The sequence below is a fragment of the Hemicordylus capensis genome, chromosome 2 (assembly GCF_027244095.1).
Source record: "Hemicordylus capensis ecotype Gifberg chromosome 2, rHemCap1.1.pri, whole genome shotgun sequence".
In the NCBI taxonomy this organism is placed as follows: Eukaryota; Metazoa; Chordata; class Lepidosauria; order Squamata; family Cordylidae; genus Hemicordylus; species Hemicordylus capensis.
Window position 1 is genome coordinate 42,796,232 of NC_069658.1, and position 19,204 is coordinate 42,815,435.

At 43.8% G+C, this 19,204-nt stretch overlaps 2 protein-coding genes across 9 annotated transcripts in view; one reads left to right on the forward strand and one right to left on the reverse strand.

Annotated features, from left to right (window-relative positions):
• TRIM23 (tripartite motif containing 23) overlaps window positions 1–10,179 on the reverse strand; it is a 48,475-nt gene extending 38,296 nt beyond the window's left edge. For both annotated transcript variants that reach the window (XM_053300814.1, XM_053300813.1), the window contains exons 1-2: window positions 9,883–10,179; window positions 8,492–8,654 (exon numbers count right to left, since the gene is read on the reverse strand). In XM_053300814.1, the coding sequence (XP_053156789.1) occupies window positions 8,492–8,654; window positions 9,883–9,975 (256 nt within the window). In that variant the 5' untranslated portion in view covers window positions 9,976–10,179. The remainder of the gene's footprint in view (window positions 1–8,491; window positions 8,655–9,882) is intronic.
• The window catches only part of LOC128346957 (trafficking protein particle complex subunit 13), a 42,044-nt gene continuing 32,489 nt past the window's right edge, over window positions 9,650–19,204 (forward strand). Inside the window, exons 1-2 of one of the 7 annotated variants that reach the window (XM_053300806.1) lie at window positions 10,340–10,598; window positions 18,063–18,796. In XM_053300806.1, coding sequence (XP_053156781.1) covers window positions 18,193–18,796 — 604 coding nt within the window. In that variant the 5' untranslated portion in view covers window positions 10,340–10,598; window positions 18,063–18,192. Of the gene's footprint in view, window positions 10,094–10,339; window positions 10,599–12,592; window positions 12,785–18,062; window positions 18,797–19,204 lie in introns of those variants that run through there. The other 6 variants (XM_053300808.1, XM_053300805.1, XM_053300807.1 and 3 more) reach the window with 6 other exon arrangements.

Sequence of the window (19,204 nt, forward strand, 5' to 3'; positions counted from 1 at the left end):
GAACTTCAAGTTTATATTGACCTCTCAGAAAGTCCTCAAGATCTCTACCAGCAGCTTACCTATCCTCACTCACCCTTGGCATTTTTAGAGGGTAGTAGGGATGTGCCCAAACTGGTTCGGCACCTCCTTAGGGAAGCACCAAACCAGTTTGGGTGCCTGCATCCGAACCGATTCAGCAGGGTGGGGATCGTGTCCTTTTAAAAGCAGGTAAGCAGGGACCTTACCTACTCCTCTGCTGCCCCACCATTTTTCCAGGTGCTGCACGTACAAAAGGCAGAGTACGGCTACAGGCTGCTGGGAGCAGCACTGAAGCCTTTTGAACAGTGAGTGCCGTGCCCGGAAAAGTAGTGGGGCAGCAGAAGAGCAGTTAAGCTCCTACTTATCTGCTTTTAAAAGGACCTGGTCCCCACTCACATCTGCTAGAGCCATTTGTGCACATCCCTAGGGGGCAGGTACCATAAAATTCCAGTTTCCCAGCGATTATGTCCATGTGGCTGTGATGAGGCTGAGACAACTGCTCATGCATATTCTACTCAGATTCTCAGTTAAGGCTGATTCAGCCCTTATTAAAAAAATTTCCAGGCTATCCAGATGAATTGTGTGTCACATATCTTTTAGCTGATAAAGACTCCAATGTTAAGTATCAAGTAGCAAAATTTTGTTTCTTAGCCACAAGGGCTCGCTACACTCTGGTAGCTCCTCCATTACTATGACTGTATTAGTCCACAGGGCTCTGTGGGCTCCAGGAGTCGAAATCAGCTTGAAGGCACACTTTAATTTATTAGTCCTGGAATCTTAAAAGTAGTATTTTAGAAGTAATTGTTTTAGTATTCTAGTATTGTTATTTCTGTTATTGACTACCTTGCTTATTTTGTAGATAGTATAATTGCTTGTATTCTGGTCTATGACTGTAATAAAGTATAAGTAAGATAATATGTCTGGAGGAGATGACTAAGGGCGAATGAAGAATCTCCCCTCTATACAGAGGTGCTGGGGGGGAAAGGGGAAACTCAGTCTGTGGCGTGACAAATGGCATTGTATCAAATAGTGATAATTACTTATTCTTTCTACAGGAAATACAACCTTGCTTGAACCAAGCTTTTCTTTGCTCTGTCTCACCTGATCACCAATCAGATTGCAATGTATGAAGTTAAGCACTAAAAATCTGCCTGCGATAACTTCATACGCAGTACATTTAAAAGATCACCATAGATGCTTCTAGGTTAGTAGTATATTTAGTAAATATAGAGTTCAAATAGTCTAGGTCAATGAAATATAACACACTTTAAAAGCAACCTCTTCATTTACTAGTTAAGTTGACAGGAAGAATAATCCCTTGCTGATCTCAGTAATTTAGGTTCTGTTTTTTCCTTGTGTGTCCATCCACCTAGGCCAGCAGTGGGCGAGCCTGGCCTTCCAGCTGTGGTTGAACTACAACGGGATGATGGCAGTTGCAGTTCAATAACAGCTGGAGGGCCAGGTTTGCCCACCCCGACCTAGGCTTTTCAAATGCAAACATTATTACAAAGCAATCCCAAATATATTTGTATCTGAAAATGTGCCAAACTGCCATTGAATTCAGTGCCATATAGGTTGGATAATCCATTAGGTTGCAGGTAAGATTTCCCTTCCCTAGACCATTAAACCTTTCATAATCTTTGCAGCATACCTTCCCTTTTCATGACAACAAATCGCTTCAACTTTTGAACGACACAAGCTAAATTTTCCTTGTAACCACAGAACAAGCAGTAACTTTTAACATCTCCCTTTCAAGATGTCAGACTATCCTTGGAGACTTTACTTTCATAGGATCTTGCTGAGGCCACAGGAACCATAGTTGCCTAAAGCCAACACCATATTGCCAGCTCCACAGCCATGTGAACGCTAGCTTTGAAGCTGGCAGCATGGATGCAGCTTTTACATCGTGTTGTGTCCTATAAGTTCAGTAGAGTTGTGACAACACCACAGCCTTAGCAAATACATGGCAGCACAGAAATGCATCCCAGTCAATTACTGTCTTGGAGCAACATAACATAAGAACATAAGAACAGCCCTGCTGGATCAGGCTCAAGGCCCATCTAGTCCAGCATCCTGTTTCGCACAGTGGCCCACCAGATGCCGCTGGAAGCCACAGGCAGGAGTTGAGGGCGTGCCCTCTCTCCTGCCATTACTCCCCTGCAACTGGTACTCAGAGGCATACCCTTGAGGCTGGAGATGGCCCACAACCCTCTGACTAGTAGCCATTGATAGACATCTCCTCCATGAAGTCATCCAAACCCCTCTTAAAGCCATCCAGGTTGTTGGCCGTCACCACATCCTGTGGCAGAGAGTTCCACAAGTGGATCACGCGTTGTGTGAAAAAGTACTTCCGTTTGTTGGTCCTAGACCTCCTGGCAATCAATTTCATGGAGTGACCCCTGGTTCTAGTGTTGTGTGAGAGGGAAAAGAATCTCTCTCTCTCTCTCCACGCCATGCATGATTTTATAGACCTCTATCATGTCTCCCCGCAGTCGTCTTTTTTCTAAACTAAAAAGCCCCAGGTGTTGTAGTCTTGCCTCGTAAGAAAGGTGCTCTAGGCCCCTGATCATCTTGGTTGCCCTCTTCTGTACCTTTTCCAGTTCAACAATGACCTTTTTAAGATGTGGTGACCAGAACTGTACACAGTACTCCAAGTGTGGTCGCACCATAGTTTTGTATAAGGGCATTATAATGTTAGCCGTTTTATTTTCAATCCCCTTCCTAATGATCCCTAACATGGAATTTGCCTTTTTCACAGCTGCTGCACATTGAATAGACACTTTCAACGAGCTGTCAACCACAACCCCAAGATCCCTTTCCTGGTCCGTCACCGACAGCTCAGATCCCATAAGCATATACTTGAAGTTGGGGTTTTTCGTCCCAATGTGCATCACTTTACACTTGCTAACACTGAACCGCATTTGCCATTTTGTCGCCCACTCCCCCAGTTTAGAGAGATCCTTTCGAAGCTGCTCACAATCCATTTTGGATTTCACTACCCGGAAGAGTTTGGTATCATCTGCAAATTTGGCCACATCGCTGCTTACCCCTGCTTCTAGATCATTTATGAATAAATTAAAAAGCACCGGTCCCAGTACAGATCCCTGGGGGACCTCACTTCTTACTTCCCTCCATTGTGAAAACTCTCCATTTATACCTACCCTCTGTTTTCTGTCTTTCAACCAGTTAGCAATCCACACATGTACTTGTCCCTTTATTCCATGACAGCTAAGTTTCCTCAGGAGTCTTTGATGAGGAACTTTGTCAAAAGCTTTTTGAAAGTCCAGGTAGACTATGTCAACTGGATCACCTTTATCCACATACTTGTTGACACTCTCAAAAAAGTCCAAAAGGTTGGTGAGGCAAGATTTACCTTTGCGGAAGCCATGCTGGCTCACTCCCAGCAGGGCCTGTTCTTCTAGGTGCTTTACAATTTTATCCTTGAGGATGCTTTCCATCAATTTGCCTGGAATGGACGTTAGGCTAACCGGCCTGTAATTTCCCGGATCGCCCCTGGATCCCTTTTTGAAAATCGGTGTTACATTTGCTACTCTCCAGTCCTCTGGTACAGAGCCCGATTTCAGGGATAAGTTAAATATTTTAGCAAGGAGGTCGGCAATTTCACATTTGAGTTCTTTGAGGACTCTTGGATGGATGCCATCCGGCCCTGGTGATTTGTTAGCTTTCAGTTTTTCCAGACAGTTTAGAACATCACCCCTTGTCACTTCTATCAGACTCAGCTCTCTAGCCTCCATCCCTAAAAAGCCTGGTTCAGGAACAGGTATATGCTCAGTATCCTCTGCCGTGAAGACAGACGCAAAGAACTCATTCAGTTTCTCTGCAACCTCCATATCCTCCTTAATAATCCCTTTCACTCCCTCATTGTCTAATGGCCCAACCGCCTCCCTGGCAGGTTTCCTGCTTCTGATGTACTTAAAGAAGTTTTTGTTATTCCCCTTGATACTTTTGGCTAAATGTTCCTCAAACTCTCTTTTTGCCTCCCTTATTGTCACCTTGCATTTCTTTTGCCAGAGTTTGTGTTCCTTTCTGTTCTTTTCGTTTGGACAGGCCTTCCAATTTCGGAAGGAAGTCTTCTTCCCTTTTATGGCTTCTTTGACGGTACCCGTTAGCCATGCTGGCATCCTCCTGGACTTAGTGGTACCTTTCCTCCTTTTGGGTATACAATCTAACTGGGCTTCTAGTATTGTGGTTTTGAGTAAACGCCATACACTCTGGAGCAAAGTGACTCTCCTGATTTTCCCCCTCAGCTTTCTTTTCACCATACTCCTCATTTTGGAGAAGTTTCCTCTTTTGAAATTCAAAATGTCTGTGTTTGACATCCTTGGTGATTCTCTCCCTGCATGTATGCTGAATTTGATGGCACTGTGATCACTGTTCCTAAAGGGTCGATGACACTGACATCACACACCAGGTCCTGGGTGTCACTCAGAATTAGATCCAAGGTTGCCTTCTCTCTGGTCGGTTCCATGACCAACTGTTCTAAGGCACAGTCATTTAGCGTATCTAGAAATTTGACCTCTTTGTCCTGACTTGAATGTGAATTTACCCAGTCTATGTGTGGGTAGTTGAAATCACCCATAATTACAGCCCTGCCTCTCCTTGATGCCTCCCTGATTTCCTCCTGCAACTCCCAGTCACTGTCGGCATTTTGATCCGGAGAGCGATAGCATGTCCCCAGTAGCACGATTCCTTTCCGGCCTTGTATAGTCACCCACAGGGTTTCTGTGGAGGACTCCAGTCCACCTAGGTTTTCTAGCTTGTTAGATTCTATCCCTTCTTTAACATACAGTGCTACCCCTCCTCCAAGGCGCCCCTCCCTGTCCTTCCTATAGAGTTTATACCCAGGGATAACAGTGTCCCACCGGTTCTCACTGTTCTACCATGTTTCTGTTATGCCCACTATGTCTATTTCTGCATTAGCAACCAAGCACTCCAGCTCACCCATCTTGGCTCGGAGGCTTCTGGCATTGGCATACAAGCACCTATACACTGAATCTTTCCCCTGATGTATGCTATTCCTTTGACTCTTTGACCTGCTGGCACAGCCTCCCGTCTGCTCTTTATGCGGTTCTGCTCTGTCCCCCTCTGTTTTATTTGAATTCTTTGCAGCCTCACACTTTAAAGGATGGCTTTTAACATACAGATACGTTATTTTAGTTAACAAGTTAATGCCTTATCTGCCTAGATCCAGATGAAACATGAGCAGAACACCACTCATGAATGGTGACTTTCCTACTTCCTCCTCCCACTGCAGCCCTGTGTGTGCCCCTGTCCCGCAAAAAAACTCCCGAGATCACAGGATGTTTCAGAACTGTATAGGATATTGCGGTGGGGAGCGAATGCAAGAGGAGGGGGAAATCATTCAGCCTCAGGTGGAGGCACCTTGTGCTACCCAGAGCCACTCATACAAGGAACCTCATATCCCAAAACATTCCAGAACACTCATTAACATTCAGGAACTGCTTTTCCAGGGCACAGGGGGTTGCAATGGGAAGAGGTGAGAAAGTCCCCTTGTTTGAGCATCCTTCCAATCATTCTTTGGATCCTACCCAATATGCTTTCAGGTAATTTCACTAAGTACATGTACTATTATATAAAATTGCAAGAACTAGGGTGGTAGTAATTTTTTTGGAAGCAATCCTAGGCATTTGAAAGTGAGTCTGATTGAAATGAATGATGTTTAGATCTAAGTAAACATCTTCCCAATATGAACCAGGATATTTTAAGGTTGTGACAAGAAATCTTGAGTCCTGTTCTGAACCAAGATCACTGCTTCTGAGGTAAGATTACTACTACTTCTTTTCATTCATAATAGCCAATATCATCTTCATCTTTGCAGGCCCCAGAATGAAAAAAGCCAAACCCTACATTATAATATGCACCCATCCTTGCACAAGCATATTGACATTTATTCACAAAATGTAAACTAAGAATCAGAACTCAACCACAAACTCTTACACCATGAAGATTCAAATAGAAGGCAATGAGTGGACAAACTAAATGTATAGCAGTTACACCCAAGACAAAGATTACAGGGATTGCTTTTTCCACTGTTATATTATATTATATTATTATACCCCTGCTAACTAGGCAAATAGGCACCTTTTTAATGTGGTGATTCTCTTTATTTAGCAGGGGGAGAGCAACTGGGAGAGCAGTGGGAGAGCAACTCCTATCCACCTACAGCACAGTACCACTCCAGTGATTGTTGCTGGTGACTGCTTGTGTTTCTTTTTAGATTGTGAATCCTTTGGGAACAGGGATCCATCTTATCAATCAATCTATCTATCTATCTAAACCGCTTTGGACACTTTTGTTAAAAAGCACCATATAAATATTTGTTGTTGTTACATTGCAGAAAACTTATCATAAATTTAGTACTTGTTTCCATTTTTTCAATTAAGACCTCATAAGGATTGTCTGGCCAGAAAGGCAGTTCAACATAATAGGGAGCTACGTATGTCATCTGGGTAGACCCAGTGGACAGAGAAGCGGCACAGACAGACACCAACTGTATCAACCTTTATTGCCTTTTTTTGCAAAAAAAGGTACAATCACACCTTAGGAAGGCTCTTTGGGCTAAACTAAAAGATATATGTGACACCAAGCGCCACCTCCTGATCGCGGGGGATTTTAATAACAGAGCCCAACTGAGCAACAGGAAAGCCTTTTCGGGAGGCCTCCCAATCTCCCCCTCGTCCCTCTCTAACGAATGAGGAAAAAGCCCTCCAATGTTTTCTGAGTGAGACTCTGGGTTTAGATGATAAGGCCTTGGGGGTATATAGCAATAGCAACAGCACTTACATTTATATACCGCTTTATAGCCGGAGCTCTCTAAGCGGTTTACAATGATTTAGCATATTGCCCCCAACATTCTGGGTACTCATTTTACCGACCTCGGAAGGATGGAAGGCTGAGTCAACCTTGAGCCCCTGGTCAGGATCGAACTTGTAACCTTCTGGTTACAGGGCGGCAGTTTTACCACTGCGCCACCAGGAGCGATAGAACCTCCTTTCGAGGTCCCAGAAAGAAACCTTCAAGGAAACAGGACGGAACGGGTGCCCTCATACTAGGGAATTGGAACGTTCCCCTCCTCGTAATCAGGTTAGTAAACCTGTATGTCATTTATGCAATGCTCCTGCATAGGAATAGGGAGGGAAGACGCAACCAAGAGGTTCACGCAGACGAGACAGTAAATCTCTTCTGGAAAAGTTTGTATGGTTATGTGCAAAAAGACAAGAGTATCTCTTCTAAACAGCAATGGGACAAATTGTGGAAATGGACGTCGGACGTAAACCACCCCCACCCCCCGATTACCTGATGTGCCTTGAAATCCCCCACCCCCGAGTTACAGTACTACCTGCATATACTTCATAACCTTGTGGGTTTCCAAATCCTTGTGTGTAAATCTTTGTAGATATATCATGTACAAACAACCACTTTGTATATAATTGTGCTTTGGCAACATACTGTATGCTTTGGTAGTTTGTTGGTTCAATTAAAAAATCTTGTCCTATTAAAAAAAAAAAAATCTTGTCCTATCTTGGAGAAGCCAGGGAGGGAACTTGAAACCTTCTGCTCTTCCTAGAGTAGCTTCATCCCCTGAGGGGAATATCTTACAGTGCTCACATAAAGTCTCCCATTCATATGCAACTAGGGCAGACCCTGCTTTGCTATGGGGACAAGTCATGCTTGCTACCACAAGACCAGCTCTCCTCCCCCCTCCCCCCCAAAAAATGAAGAGCCAAGGAACATAGGAAACCCTTTGTAAAAGTTTACAACCTTTGTAATTCCTTTGGAGGATCACTTTCAGTCGACAGGCTATTTCCCTTTATAGAGTTATAGCTGGATCTCTGACCACCTCTTCTTCCTCCCTATCCTGGTCGATATGTGATCACAGGGTGTCCTGCCTTTTCAGGTCATCCAATGATACTACTTCTCACTCCCACAGGTGAGCATCAGGTGGCCTGGCCCCTTCACCTGGGCCCCAAGACTGGCTGGTGTGCTAGGCTACACCTCCTCATATCATCGTGCTCTTCCCAACCTACACAGATTATGCTGGACACAGGAGTAATAGACATACATCTATTACTCTACACAGGGATAGCTATCACAGACATACTTAAATGAGCTTCCCAGGAGAATCTGGGAATTCAGTTGCTGGAGACAGAATTCTGAACGATGGTCCTTGGTCTGATCCAACAGGGCAATTCTTATATTCTCAACTATTAGAAACCTGTCTCTCAAAAGCAATTCTTCTGAACTTTGTCAACATTTTCTTAAAATGCTGGTTTACTTCAGTATATTCAGTCTATGTGCTTACTTATCAAGTGCATAGGTACACTACACAACATAAGATATAATCTAGTTTAGCTCTGCACCTAAAAGATATCAGAATCTTAGTGTCATTCGGGCACCTCTAGTACGCATTATGAATTTAAAATATTCTTACCTAATTCAGTAACCTGCCGATCAAAAGGGCAGCGTACTGCTCTGCCATGGAGAGGAAGTCGGGTGAGACAGTCATGACAGACGGTATGGCCACACAAAAGCAGTCTGGGCACTTTGTCTCCTTGCAGTGAAAATACATCTTCACAAACTCCACATTCCAGAACCTATAATTTACAAAGGTATATGTTCAATTTTAAATGGTTATACAGTATGCCTCTATAATATGTGGCACTGAGAATGGAGTGAGGGTACACACTAGCAATGATTAAGATAATGTACCCCAAGATATGTAATCCACATCCTAAAGCACATAAGATAAGCTTCCTTAGGAAGCTGGCCAGGTAAAAATGTTTTCTACCCTATTTCTACCTCATTTTGCTTACACCTCTACCCAGATGAGAGAGCCCTTCAGAGAAAGGGTCCCAAACACTGTTCCCTCTAAGGCGTGCGCACACTCACAAATTTTTGGATGTCCGCTCAATTCATTTTAAATCCCACTCTGGTTGAATCAGGAAGATGAACCGATCCTGAATGCAGGTGTGCACATACTGCCTTGATACTGCCACCCTGAACAAAACTCATTCCGCACAGAGGTGAAAAAAATTAAAGGACCATTGGCCCCAAAAAGAAAAACAAACAACAGGCTATTGTCCCATGGAAAACTGAAACACGTTGAGTTTGACGATTTGCATTCCACAAAAATAAAGTGTCCAATTCAGGACCAGTTTAAGTTTTGTCTCTCTTGCTACCATACCACCACCACACTAGGGCTCTACTGCTATCTAATGTTCAGGAAGGGTCCCTAGGTCTTCAACAACTGCACGTCGGGGAGAATTTAAACAAGAGATTTTTATTTAATTTTAATTTTATTTTAAATCACTGCATCTTCATGCTAGCAAGTTTTTACCTATCTCCTAGCTGCAAAGAGCACAGGAGCCGCAGCAGAGAAAAGGGCAGCAACCATGCATATGATTATCCCCTACCCTGCCCCAGCTATCCGTTTATCAATTTAACATAAACGTTAAAGAGAGAGAGAGAGCGCGCGTGTGTGTCCTTTAGGCAGGAGCCCTGCCATTCCCTTGCTCTGTCAGTGTCCGCGTCTAACGCAGGAGAAGGGCGTCGCTCAACAGAACAGCGTCTTCGAGTGGAGAAAGATGAGGAGGAGGACGGGGGGGGGCACCACGAGAGGCTTGCCCCTTCTGCTGGGGCACAACCTGAGAGAATCTCCCCTCCGCATCCAAGGAAGGAGCTCCCATGCGAGCCGCTGCAGAAAGGGGACAGAGAGCGGGCCACGAGAGGGGGGGGTCTCCTCCTGGCGGGCTCAGCCCACTTCTTCGCCTCCAAAGAAAAGGGAGCCACAGAGCAGATCTCGCCCCGCTTCACTCTCCTCACCTTCACCACAACACCCGCCGGACCTCGGCTCTGCCTGCTCCCGGCATCCATCCCAGGACCAGCCCCGACCTTGTTTACACTTAGCGCCGCCATCTTGAAAAGGGTAGGATAAAGACAGGGGAGGAGCCGCCTCCGCCACTCCAGCGGCAGAGTCCCCCTGGAGACGGGGGAAGGCGGTGCCACACACCGACGTCACCAACAAGAGCTGTAGGTAGGGATACTGTAGACAGTTCTTTTTTAAAAAATCCGGTTTTCTTATATCTACCGTTTCCTGCACAGGTAGTTTTTAGCGACTGCGCATGTCTTTTTGTAGCCGTTTCTTTCCCCAGCGTTTGCACGGGCAACCCCAACCTTAGCAAAGACTACAAGTACCATCATGCATCATGCCAACAGCTCACAAGCTCCCTCAAGTCCCAGAGAGCATGTAGCGGTACGGAAGCCGGCGAGGGATGTCAAAAGGCGTTTCTGGGTGGCACGCTGGGGCCTGTAGTTTCTGAAGCGATCGCGGTAGTGAGTGAGTTGCATTGCGGGAAACGCAGCTGGCAGAAGATAGTGGGCCAAAACCGGAGCAGATTCATTCCCTTCTCTTTTGGACGTAGTTCTGCTTGAGGAAGTTTGTCCTCGGCTGGTTCCGTAAACAGAGAAGACCTAGAGTGGAGAGGCTGAGGTGATGGATGTGACTCAGCCTAAACAGGAGCATCTCTTGGCCCTGAAAGGTACTGACCCTCCCTGATTCCTGCTTCTCCGCGCTCCTGGACTGGTGTTCTCTCTCTCGCTCGGATCTGGTTGTAGGGTGAAGTCCTCCGGCTCGTAGGCTCTCCTAGTGGCTTCAGGAGTATCCTATGAGCTGGGGAGAAGGGGAAGGAGGACGGGAAGCTTCCTCTGAGGCTGGCCTTCAGCAGGTTGTGCTGACATTGGTATCTCGATCCTAGTTCCTTATTCCACAAAGTGGTGCATAACCAGTTTAGTTCCGATTTAGGAACTACTCTTTTCACACCTTTACACCCTGAAAGCCTTTGGGACAGCCCAACTTCTACACGCTTGCCACTGGGACAGGGGCGTAACTATAATAGGGCAAGGGGAGACAGTTGTCTGGGGGCCCACTTCCTTGGCCCCCCCAGAGGCAAGTAACATGACTGACTCCCCCGCCCACACACCCACCCGGGCTTCCTTCAGTTGTCTTCATTCTCCAAAACTGGTGTGAGTGTTAAGACCTGGAGCTACCAGAACAGCATGTCTTTCTCTAGTACCATTAAATGATTTGCATCATCCACAATTTACAAAGCCTTTAAAAAAATAATTTAGGATGATATTCTATTGTTCTATTGTGGCTCATAAGAGATAGACAGAAAGATAGATGCTTTTTGTTACCACTATTCAGCCTCATTTAAGATTTCTTTACTTCATGAGCTGAGCTTTGGTGAGGGTGGGGGGGCCCATTTTAAAATCTTGTCTCTGGGCCCACTCCAACCTTGCTACGCCCCTGCACTGGGAGATAGACACCCCTATGAAATGCTCTGGCTCACAGCTTCATATTGGGACGGCACATGTGGTGGCTTGTAATTCTTGTTTATTGATTTTTGTAATGTATTTATACATGTTTTATTGACAATACTTATTTATCATATAAATATATCTGGGATGTCCCATAGCTCAGTGGTAAAACACATGCAGATGTCTCCTGTTATAATACAGAACTAGGTGGACCGATGGTCTGATTCATTAGACGGCAGCTTCATACATAAAAATAAAATAAGGGGCTGGGTTTTTGCACTCTGGGTGTAAATTCTATGTTCATATGTATCATCCTAAGGATATTGCTCATTTAGGCAAGTTGTACTAAAATGAAGCTTTGGGCCTCAGAAGGCTCTGGAGAATCTTCAAAGTATGATTTGGAATGGCCCTAAGCATATTTTATGGAAACTGAGTGTGATCACTCTTCAGTTCCTCCCTTGTTTAGGTTGCTTATGCACTTCTGGGTTGAATTCTGAATCAACTTCAGCCTTATCTGTGAAAGGCAGAGTGGGGAGCCGACCTTGGGCACATTTACTTTTCTGTAGGTTTTTCTATGTTGAAGGGCACATGTAGAGGTGCTCTTACCCCTGGACTTTGGGGCTGAAGTCCAGGGCCTCCACAGCCCATGGGGCCCCCCAAATTCTCCTTAGTCTGTCCTGGGTGGTATGGTCACCCGGTGTATCATGATGATGCTTAATTTGTGGGGGAGAGGGCCCTCCAAAGGTCTTTAGGTCCAGGCTCCAAATTACCTAAGTGCACCTCTGGGCACATGCTAAAACATGATTACCCTGAAGGGAATTTGGGGTGTGTGTATGAAATATAGTTTTGTTTGAAGTTTTTTATGTAACAGGTAATGATATCTGCAATATCTGTGTGGTAATCTGTTGAAAAGTGAGATATACATTTTTGTAGCAGTATACCTTCTGTGATCTCTGAGGCATAGTGATAGTGGAGAAAGAAAGATATAGGTGGAAGGTAAACCTTTCCCCAAAAAAGTGGGGCTCCCAGACTACTGATGCTGTTTAAAGTGCAATTTATCCTGAGTATTCTGAAACAAGGAATGCCCACTATCTTCTTTTGCACTGTGATGTTCTTGGCAATAAAGGACACTTGGTGAGGCAGCTCTTAAAAGAGGGACTCACTTAATTGTTGTAATGCAACCCATGCACTTTCTTAGTTCTTTAAACTGTTGCAGGAAAACATTTTGGCAACCTCGGGTGGAATAAGAACCCATCTCCCACCTGAAGGTGGGAAGCTAAGAAGTTAGTAGCTTCCTGTCCCCCATCCCTGCAGCTTCAGAGGGAGATATTTCATTAGTCTTTAACACTATACCAAATACAACGCAAGTTAATTGAAGGATAGATTTGATCATCACTCTTACTCACAAGTAAGTATGCACAACTTGTAATATTTGAAGTAAGAGCCATTGAACACAGTATTACTGCTAAGTAAACTTGAATAGGATTGGGCTGAAACATTGCATGTTAACTTTAATATGTTCTGCCTGCGAAATAAAGCATGCATCTGTTCTTTGCAGAATTGAGATGTATACTTTCTGCATACCTCTAATTTTTAAAAAGGAACACAGTTTCACAATGGAACTCTGCTGGTAATTAGTGAATAGTTGGCAGAAAGTAATTTATTTTGCATCAGTAATGAACAATATAAAAAGAATGGTGGTTTTCAAAAGAAATTGCATTGCTCTTTAAGAAGTGGTATATCTAATCCATCAATGAGAACAAAATGAGCAAAAACAATAAAAAATATGTTTTGGTCAAGAATTGTGTTGGTTAAAAAAAATCTTCATTTAAGTTTTATTGAGTATTTTGGGGTAAAATATAAACAAACAGAATAGGCGCAACACAGAGTTGCTAGGGAGAAAGGGAGAAAATCTTTCCAAAATACAAAATATCTGTTCATGGATCATTATTTATTAGTTGGCACATCTTCAAATAGTTTAATTAACTTGATCTGAGGGGTAATGCCAGGGGACTGAAAGCAAAATCCTGCTCCATTGAGGCTGCAGTTCTCTGCACATTTACCTGGACATAGTGAGACTTATTTCTAAGTAAGCATTCATCAGATTGCACTGTCAGTTTAGATTCTCCTCCCTCTGTCATTTTCTTGACCTTTATAATCTTGAAAAGCAGCATAGCGAGTTTAATGGTGATGGCCTATTGATGTTTAAAAGAACTTGTGATACTGTAAACCAGGGTTTCTTAACCTTGGGCCCCCAGATGTTTTTGGACTCCCATCATCCTCCGCCATAAAGGCCATGTCTGGGGATGATGGGAGTTGTAGTCCAACAACATCTGTGGGCCCAAGGTTAAGAAACCCTGCTGTAAACCTTTTCAGTGTTGTTAAAGTACCTTATCATTCTCATTGACAAATCCCAGGTGCCAGGGAGCCATGGCACCTAGAAACTTAGTTGTGTCCAGATTAGGATATTTGGAGATGGGGTTTTAAAAAAAACAACACTTTTATTTGTCTCACACTGTCCTCTTTCTGTTCTTAGTATGTTATTTGTAAAGGGAATAAAGAGAAGCCCACTTACCCTCCTCCTCCAAAATGTCTGTCATTACCCAGTAATTTTGTCAATGATCCATTGTCTGGCTCCTACATTTTTGGACTGGCTCAGTGTTCCCTCTAAGGCAGAGGTCCTCAAACTGCGGCCCTCCAGATGTTGCTGAACTACAATTCCCATCATCCCAGCCACAATAAGTTGTAGTCGGGGGTGATGGGAACTGTAGCTCAGCAACATCTGGAGGGCTGCAGTTTGAGGACCCCTGCTCTAAGGTGTGCGTGCTCTCACACGGTTTTTTAAATGTCCAATCAGTTAATTTTAGATCCTGCTCAGGTTGATTCAGGAAGGCTCCATTCCGAATGCATGTGCGCACACACTGCCTTGATACTGCCGCTCAGAACAAAACTCATTCCACACACAGATGAAAAAAATAGAGAGAACACTGGACTGGCTCCTCCATCCAAATAAAATTTGTCAAGGCCTGGCTTATTTATCCTAGAGCAATTTATTAAGCTAGATTAAGGTGTCAGTCCTGCACAGATATCAGGCAGCAGCGATATAGGAAAGATGCTGAAAGGCATCATCTCATACTGCACGGGAGATGGCAATGGTAAACCCCTCCTGTATTCTACCAAAGACATCCACAGGGCTCTGTGTCACCAGGAGTCGACACCAACTTGATGGCACACTGTACCTTTACCTGCACAGAGTTAGATGCCCAATCATTTTTATTGATTTAAGTATTCCTAGTTGTACATAGTATCAGGGAGCACATCTCACTTGCTTATTAGCTCAGAAAACTTTTCATGAATTTTTAAATTCGTAATCCCAGTAAACCTATTAATGGCACTAAATAAAATCATTCCTGCTATCATCCTGCCATGTTTTCTAATGCTATTTCAGATACATTTTTCAGAGTGTCGTTTGTGATTCTCTTGACCACTTGATTTAAGCTATGACTACAATTCCCTACACACTTTTCCTTGGAACAAGCAAGGGATTATTTCTTAGTAGACATCACTAGGATTCAGCTGTTAATTGGTTTTAATTTCTACTTGTTTCTCTCTTAAACACCCCCCCATACACACACACGACCATCTCATGCACATGTATCTGTACTTGTCACAACTTGGCACTGGGCCTTCTCAGTCGTTTCCCCTAGATTGTGGCTTGCGCTCTCCAGGAAAGTAAGATGTCTGTCATCCCAGAGGCATTCAAGAGAGTTGTAAAGACCTATTTTTTTGGCTTGGCTTTTAATATTATTTAAGTAGTTGTAATGTGGGTGCCAGGAGTCAAAATCAATTCGACGGCACACTTAACCTTAATGAATTTTATATTAATATTTTAAATGGTTTTAATTGTGAACTGCCTTAAGCTATTTTGGTTGGGTGGCATATTAATGAAATAATAAATAAATAAATAAAATTTAGATAATTAGAAATGTATCGTTGTTGAAGTGTGTGTGTCAGTGTTCCCTCTAGGGCATGCACATGTGCACGCGCTCACATGTTTTTGGATGTCTGCTCAGTTCATTTTAGATCTCGCTCAGGTTGAATCAGGAATGCCCCATTCGCACACACTGCCTTGATATTGCCATCCAAAACAAAATTCATTCCACACAGAAATGAAAAAAATTAGAGGGACTACTGGTGTGTGTGTATATATGTATGTAATGGTATTTAAAATTCTGAGCAGAAGATATATTTGTTAGCATAGTGTCATTTGTTTTAGGGGTTTTTAAAAAAAATAAATGGCATGGCTTTTCTTAGGGAGGTAAGGTCAGTCTATGTGGGAGGCTGATTTTATTTATTTATTTTATTGGAAACATTTAATATACCACCCACTCCGAAGACTCCAGGCGGTGCACAAAAGCATGCAAACAAGGCAACATTAAAAATTACATTCTAAATTAAAAACTAAAGTAACTAACAAAAAACAAATACATAAACTACAGGGCAAAAGCCTGGCGAAAAAGAAAAGTCTTCAATAGAGATTTGAAGATTAGTAAGGAAGGGGCTAAACGAATCTGGAGGGGAAGAGAGTTCCAAAGAAGTGGGGCAGCAACCGAAAAGGCCCTTTTGCAGGCCCGAGAGCCCCGAACCTCTTGGAAATCAGGGACTAACAATACCATCTGAGATGATCTAACCGGACGGGATGTAACTGGATGGGAGATGTGGGTCTGTAGGTAGACAGGTGCCAAGCCCCTCAAAGCTTTGAAGGTCAGAACCAGGAGCTTAAATTGAACTCGGAAGCAAATAGGCAACCAGTGTAATGACTGCAGGAGAGGTGTTACCCTGTCATATTTTCTGGCACCCATGAGTAGGCGAGCCGCTGCATTCTGGACCCTTTGTAGCTTCCCGATCATCCCAAAGGTAGCCCTAGAAAGGTAGCGTTACAATAATCTAAGTGGGAGATAACAAGGGCATGTGTCACTGTCATTAATGCCTTTCAGTCAAGGTAAGGGTGTAATTGGCGAATCAGATGAAGCTGGGCAAAAGCACTTCTGGCCGCAGCCTCCACCTGCAGTTCAAGCAGGAGGTGCAAGTCCAAAAGGACCCCCAAATCCTGAACTAGCTCCTTTGGGGGCAGCGCCACCCCATCTAAAACGAGGTTCACATCCAGCTGTTGGCCGTTACGAGGGCTGAATAAAAGTAGTTCAGTCTTATTGGGATTCAGTCTGAGCTTGTTTGATTCATCCAGACCTTAACAGTTTCCAGGCATCGAGTAAGCACAGAAACAGCATCCCCAGAATGGTCTGGGATGGCGATATACAGCTGAGTATCATCAGCGTATTGATGAAATCTCACGCCATACTGGGAAATGACCTGACCCAGCGGCTTCATATAGATGTTGAAAAGGACAGGGGCAAGAACTGAACCCTGGGGAACTCCATAAAGGAGTTGCCATGGGTCAGAGCACCCGTTCTCCATGCATACCGACTAGACACGCCCACTAAGGTAAGAACAGAACCACTGTAAGACAGTGCCCCTGATATGCCCATGCAGGCGGTCGAGAAGGATAGCATGATCGATAGTGTCGCTGAGAGATCTAAAAGGACTAAGAGAAGGACACTACCCTTGTCAAGGCCCTGAAGAAGGTCATCTTCCAGAGCAACCAGTGCTGTCTCTGTGCTATGCCAAGCCCTGAAACCTAACTGATAAGAGTTAAGATAGCTGGTTTCTTCCAAGGCCCTCTCGAGCTGGGCACATACAACCCTCTCCAACACCTTCGCTAAACAAGGGAGGTTAGAGATCGGTCTATAGTTGTCAAGGATCTCAGGATCCAGGGAGGGTTTCTTCTAGTGAGGGCAAACTACCGCCTCTTTAAGGGCTGCTGGCACGAAACCCTCACATAATTAGGAGTTAACCAACTCCCGTAACCAAGAATTAACATTCTCTCTCCTGGTCAGTCACCAACAGCTCAGACCCTCTAAGTGTATATATGAAGTTGTGGGGTTTTTTGCCTCAGCATGCATCACTTTACACTTGCTAACACTGAACCGCATTTGCCATATATGTGACACATGAAGGGTTTTGAAAAATTAATTACATTTATATCCCACTCTCTTCCAAGGAGCTCAGTGTGGCTTACATGGGTCACCTACCTACCCAGCCACCCTCATTTTATCTTCAAACAGTTATGTAGGTTGGACTGAGACAGAGTGACTGGCCCAGGCTCACCAAGTGAGCTGCATGCCTGAGTGGGGATTTTAAGCCTGGTCTCCACAGTTCTAGTCCAACATGCTAACTACTATACTGCATTACATCACACAGTTATAAGACCAGTTTCAGCACCTCAACAGCTGTTCCTCTTCCTGTTTCTTTCAGGTTCCTAAGAGCTCCTTTACTTCTGTCTCTCAGAGGTTGCTGACTAGACAAATGTAGAATTGGGACTGCAGTTCAGCTCTCTGACAAGAAGCACACCTCACTTGTTTGACTGAGGTTTGAATTAGAAGTGGTAGCAAAACTAGCAGGTTGTCAGGAAGGAAAAATAGTTGATTTGAGTTTCCTTCCACCTGCCACGACATCTTTGCAGCACATTATGTTTGTTACATTTTCTAGCGAAAACCTAGTCAATATGATGGTAAATTGGTGGGTAAAGAAGCTAGAGTGTCTTATTACTTGCAATACTTCTGCTCTAGGTCCTGTTTTCTTCTGATCTGCACAGCTCACGGCAATGAAAGATTCTTTAAAGTGATAACATCTCATTAGTGGCGAGGCTCTTCCAAGGAACCTTTAAAATAAGAACATGTGGATTCCTATTGTACAAGCATGGAGGTGGTTCTGCACTATCGAGCATGGGAAAAGGACCCCACAGTATTGCAAAAAATCACAGAAGAGGCACTGAAGGAATTTCCTGTTCGGCAGCTGCCAAGCTTCATTCCCTGGTTTCCAAACGACTGCAAACTTCCCCTCAAGCCTAAACAAAGGCCTCCAGTAATTTCTGCTGAAGAAGCAGGGCAAGTACAACAACATCTTGCAACTCCAGAAACTGTTTGCAGCTCTCCGTCTTATGATTGTACAGAAGGACTGCAGGAATTTCATCCCAATACAAAAGCTGGGCAGTGTTTACAAGCAGAGTGTGGGGGAAATAATGTGAACAATTTCAAAAAGCAATCAGCATGTGACAGGCAGAAGTTGAAGAGATCTTGGAGTGTGTCTGTGCCCAACTCTAAGCTTAAAGACAAGATTCTTCCTTTATCTGAAGAATTGCGAAGCTCTTTAGAAAAATTAAAGCTCCATGCATTCTACAGAGGACAGTGGTTAATTGAACCATCCACTTTTAATAATCAAACACTGGAGGACATTTGGATAAAGCTGAATAGGATGATCAAACACAATGAACTGCCTTCTTGTAATGCAACAATCCAAAGATGTGAGGGCCAGATTTCAGTTTTCTGTGACCTATTGTATTGTGAATATGTTGCTGATACCCTTAGAGAAAAACTGAACCTTCAGGGGAAAATGAACTTGTTGGTTCACAAATACGGAGTCATACATAGTTTGTGGCTTTAGGCTGAAAGCAAGGCAGAGCTTTTCTAGGTGAAATACTTGACTTTCAATAAATGTTTCAGAAACAAAACACATTTATTAATTGAAGAACAAAAAAGCCACCCCTAGGCTGAAATCCCATGCACCCTTACTTGTGAATAAACTCCATTAGACTCAATAGGACATACTGTGCAGTACTTCCAAGTAAGCATACATAGGATTGGGGCACTAGCCATTTTAGGTTAGACATTTTTCATTTTGTGTGAGTAATAATTGCAATATTTGGTTTCAG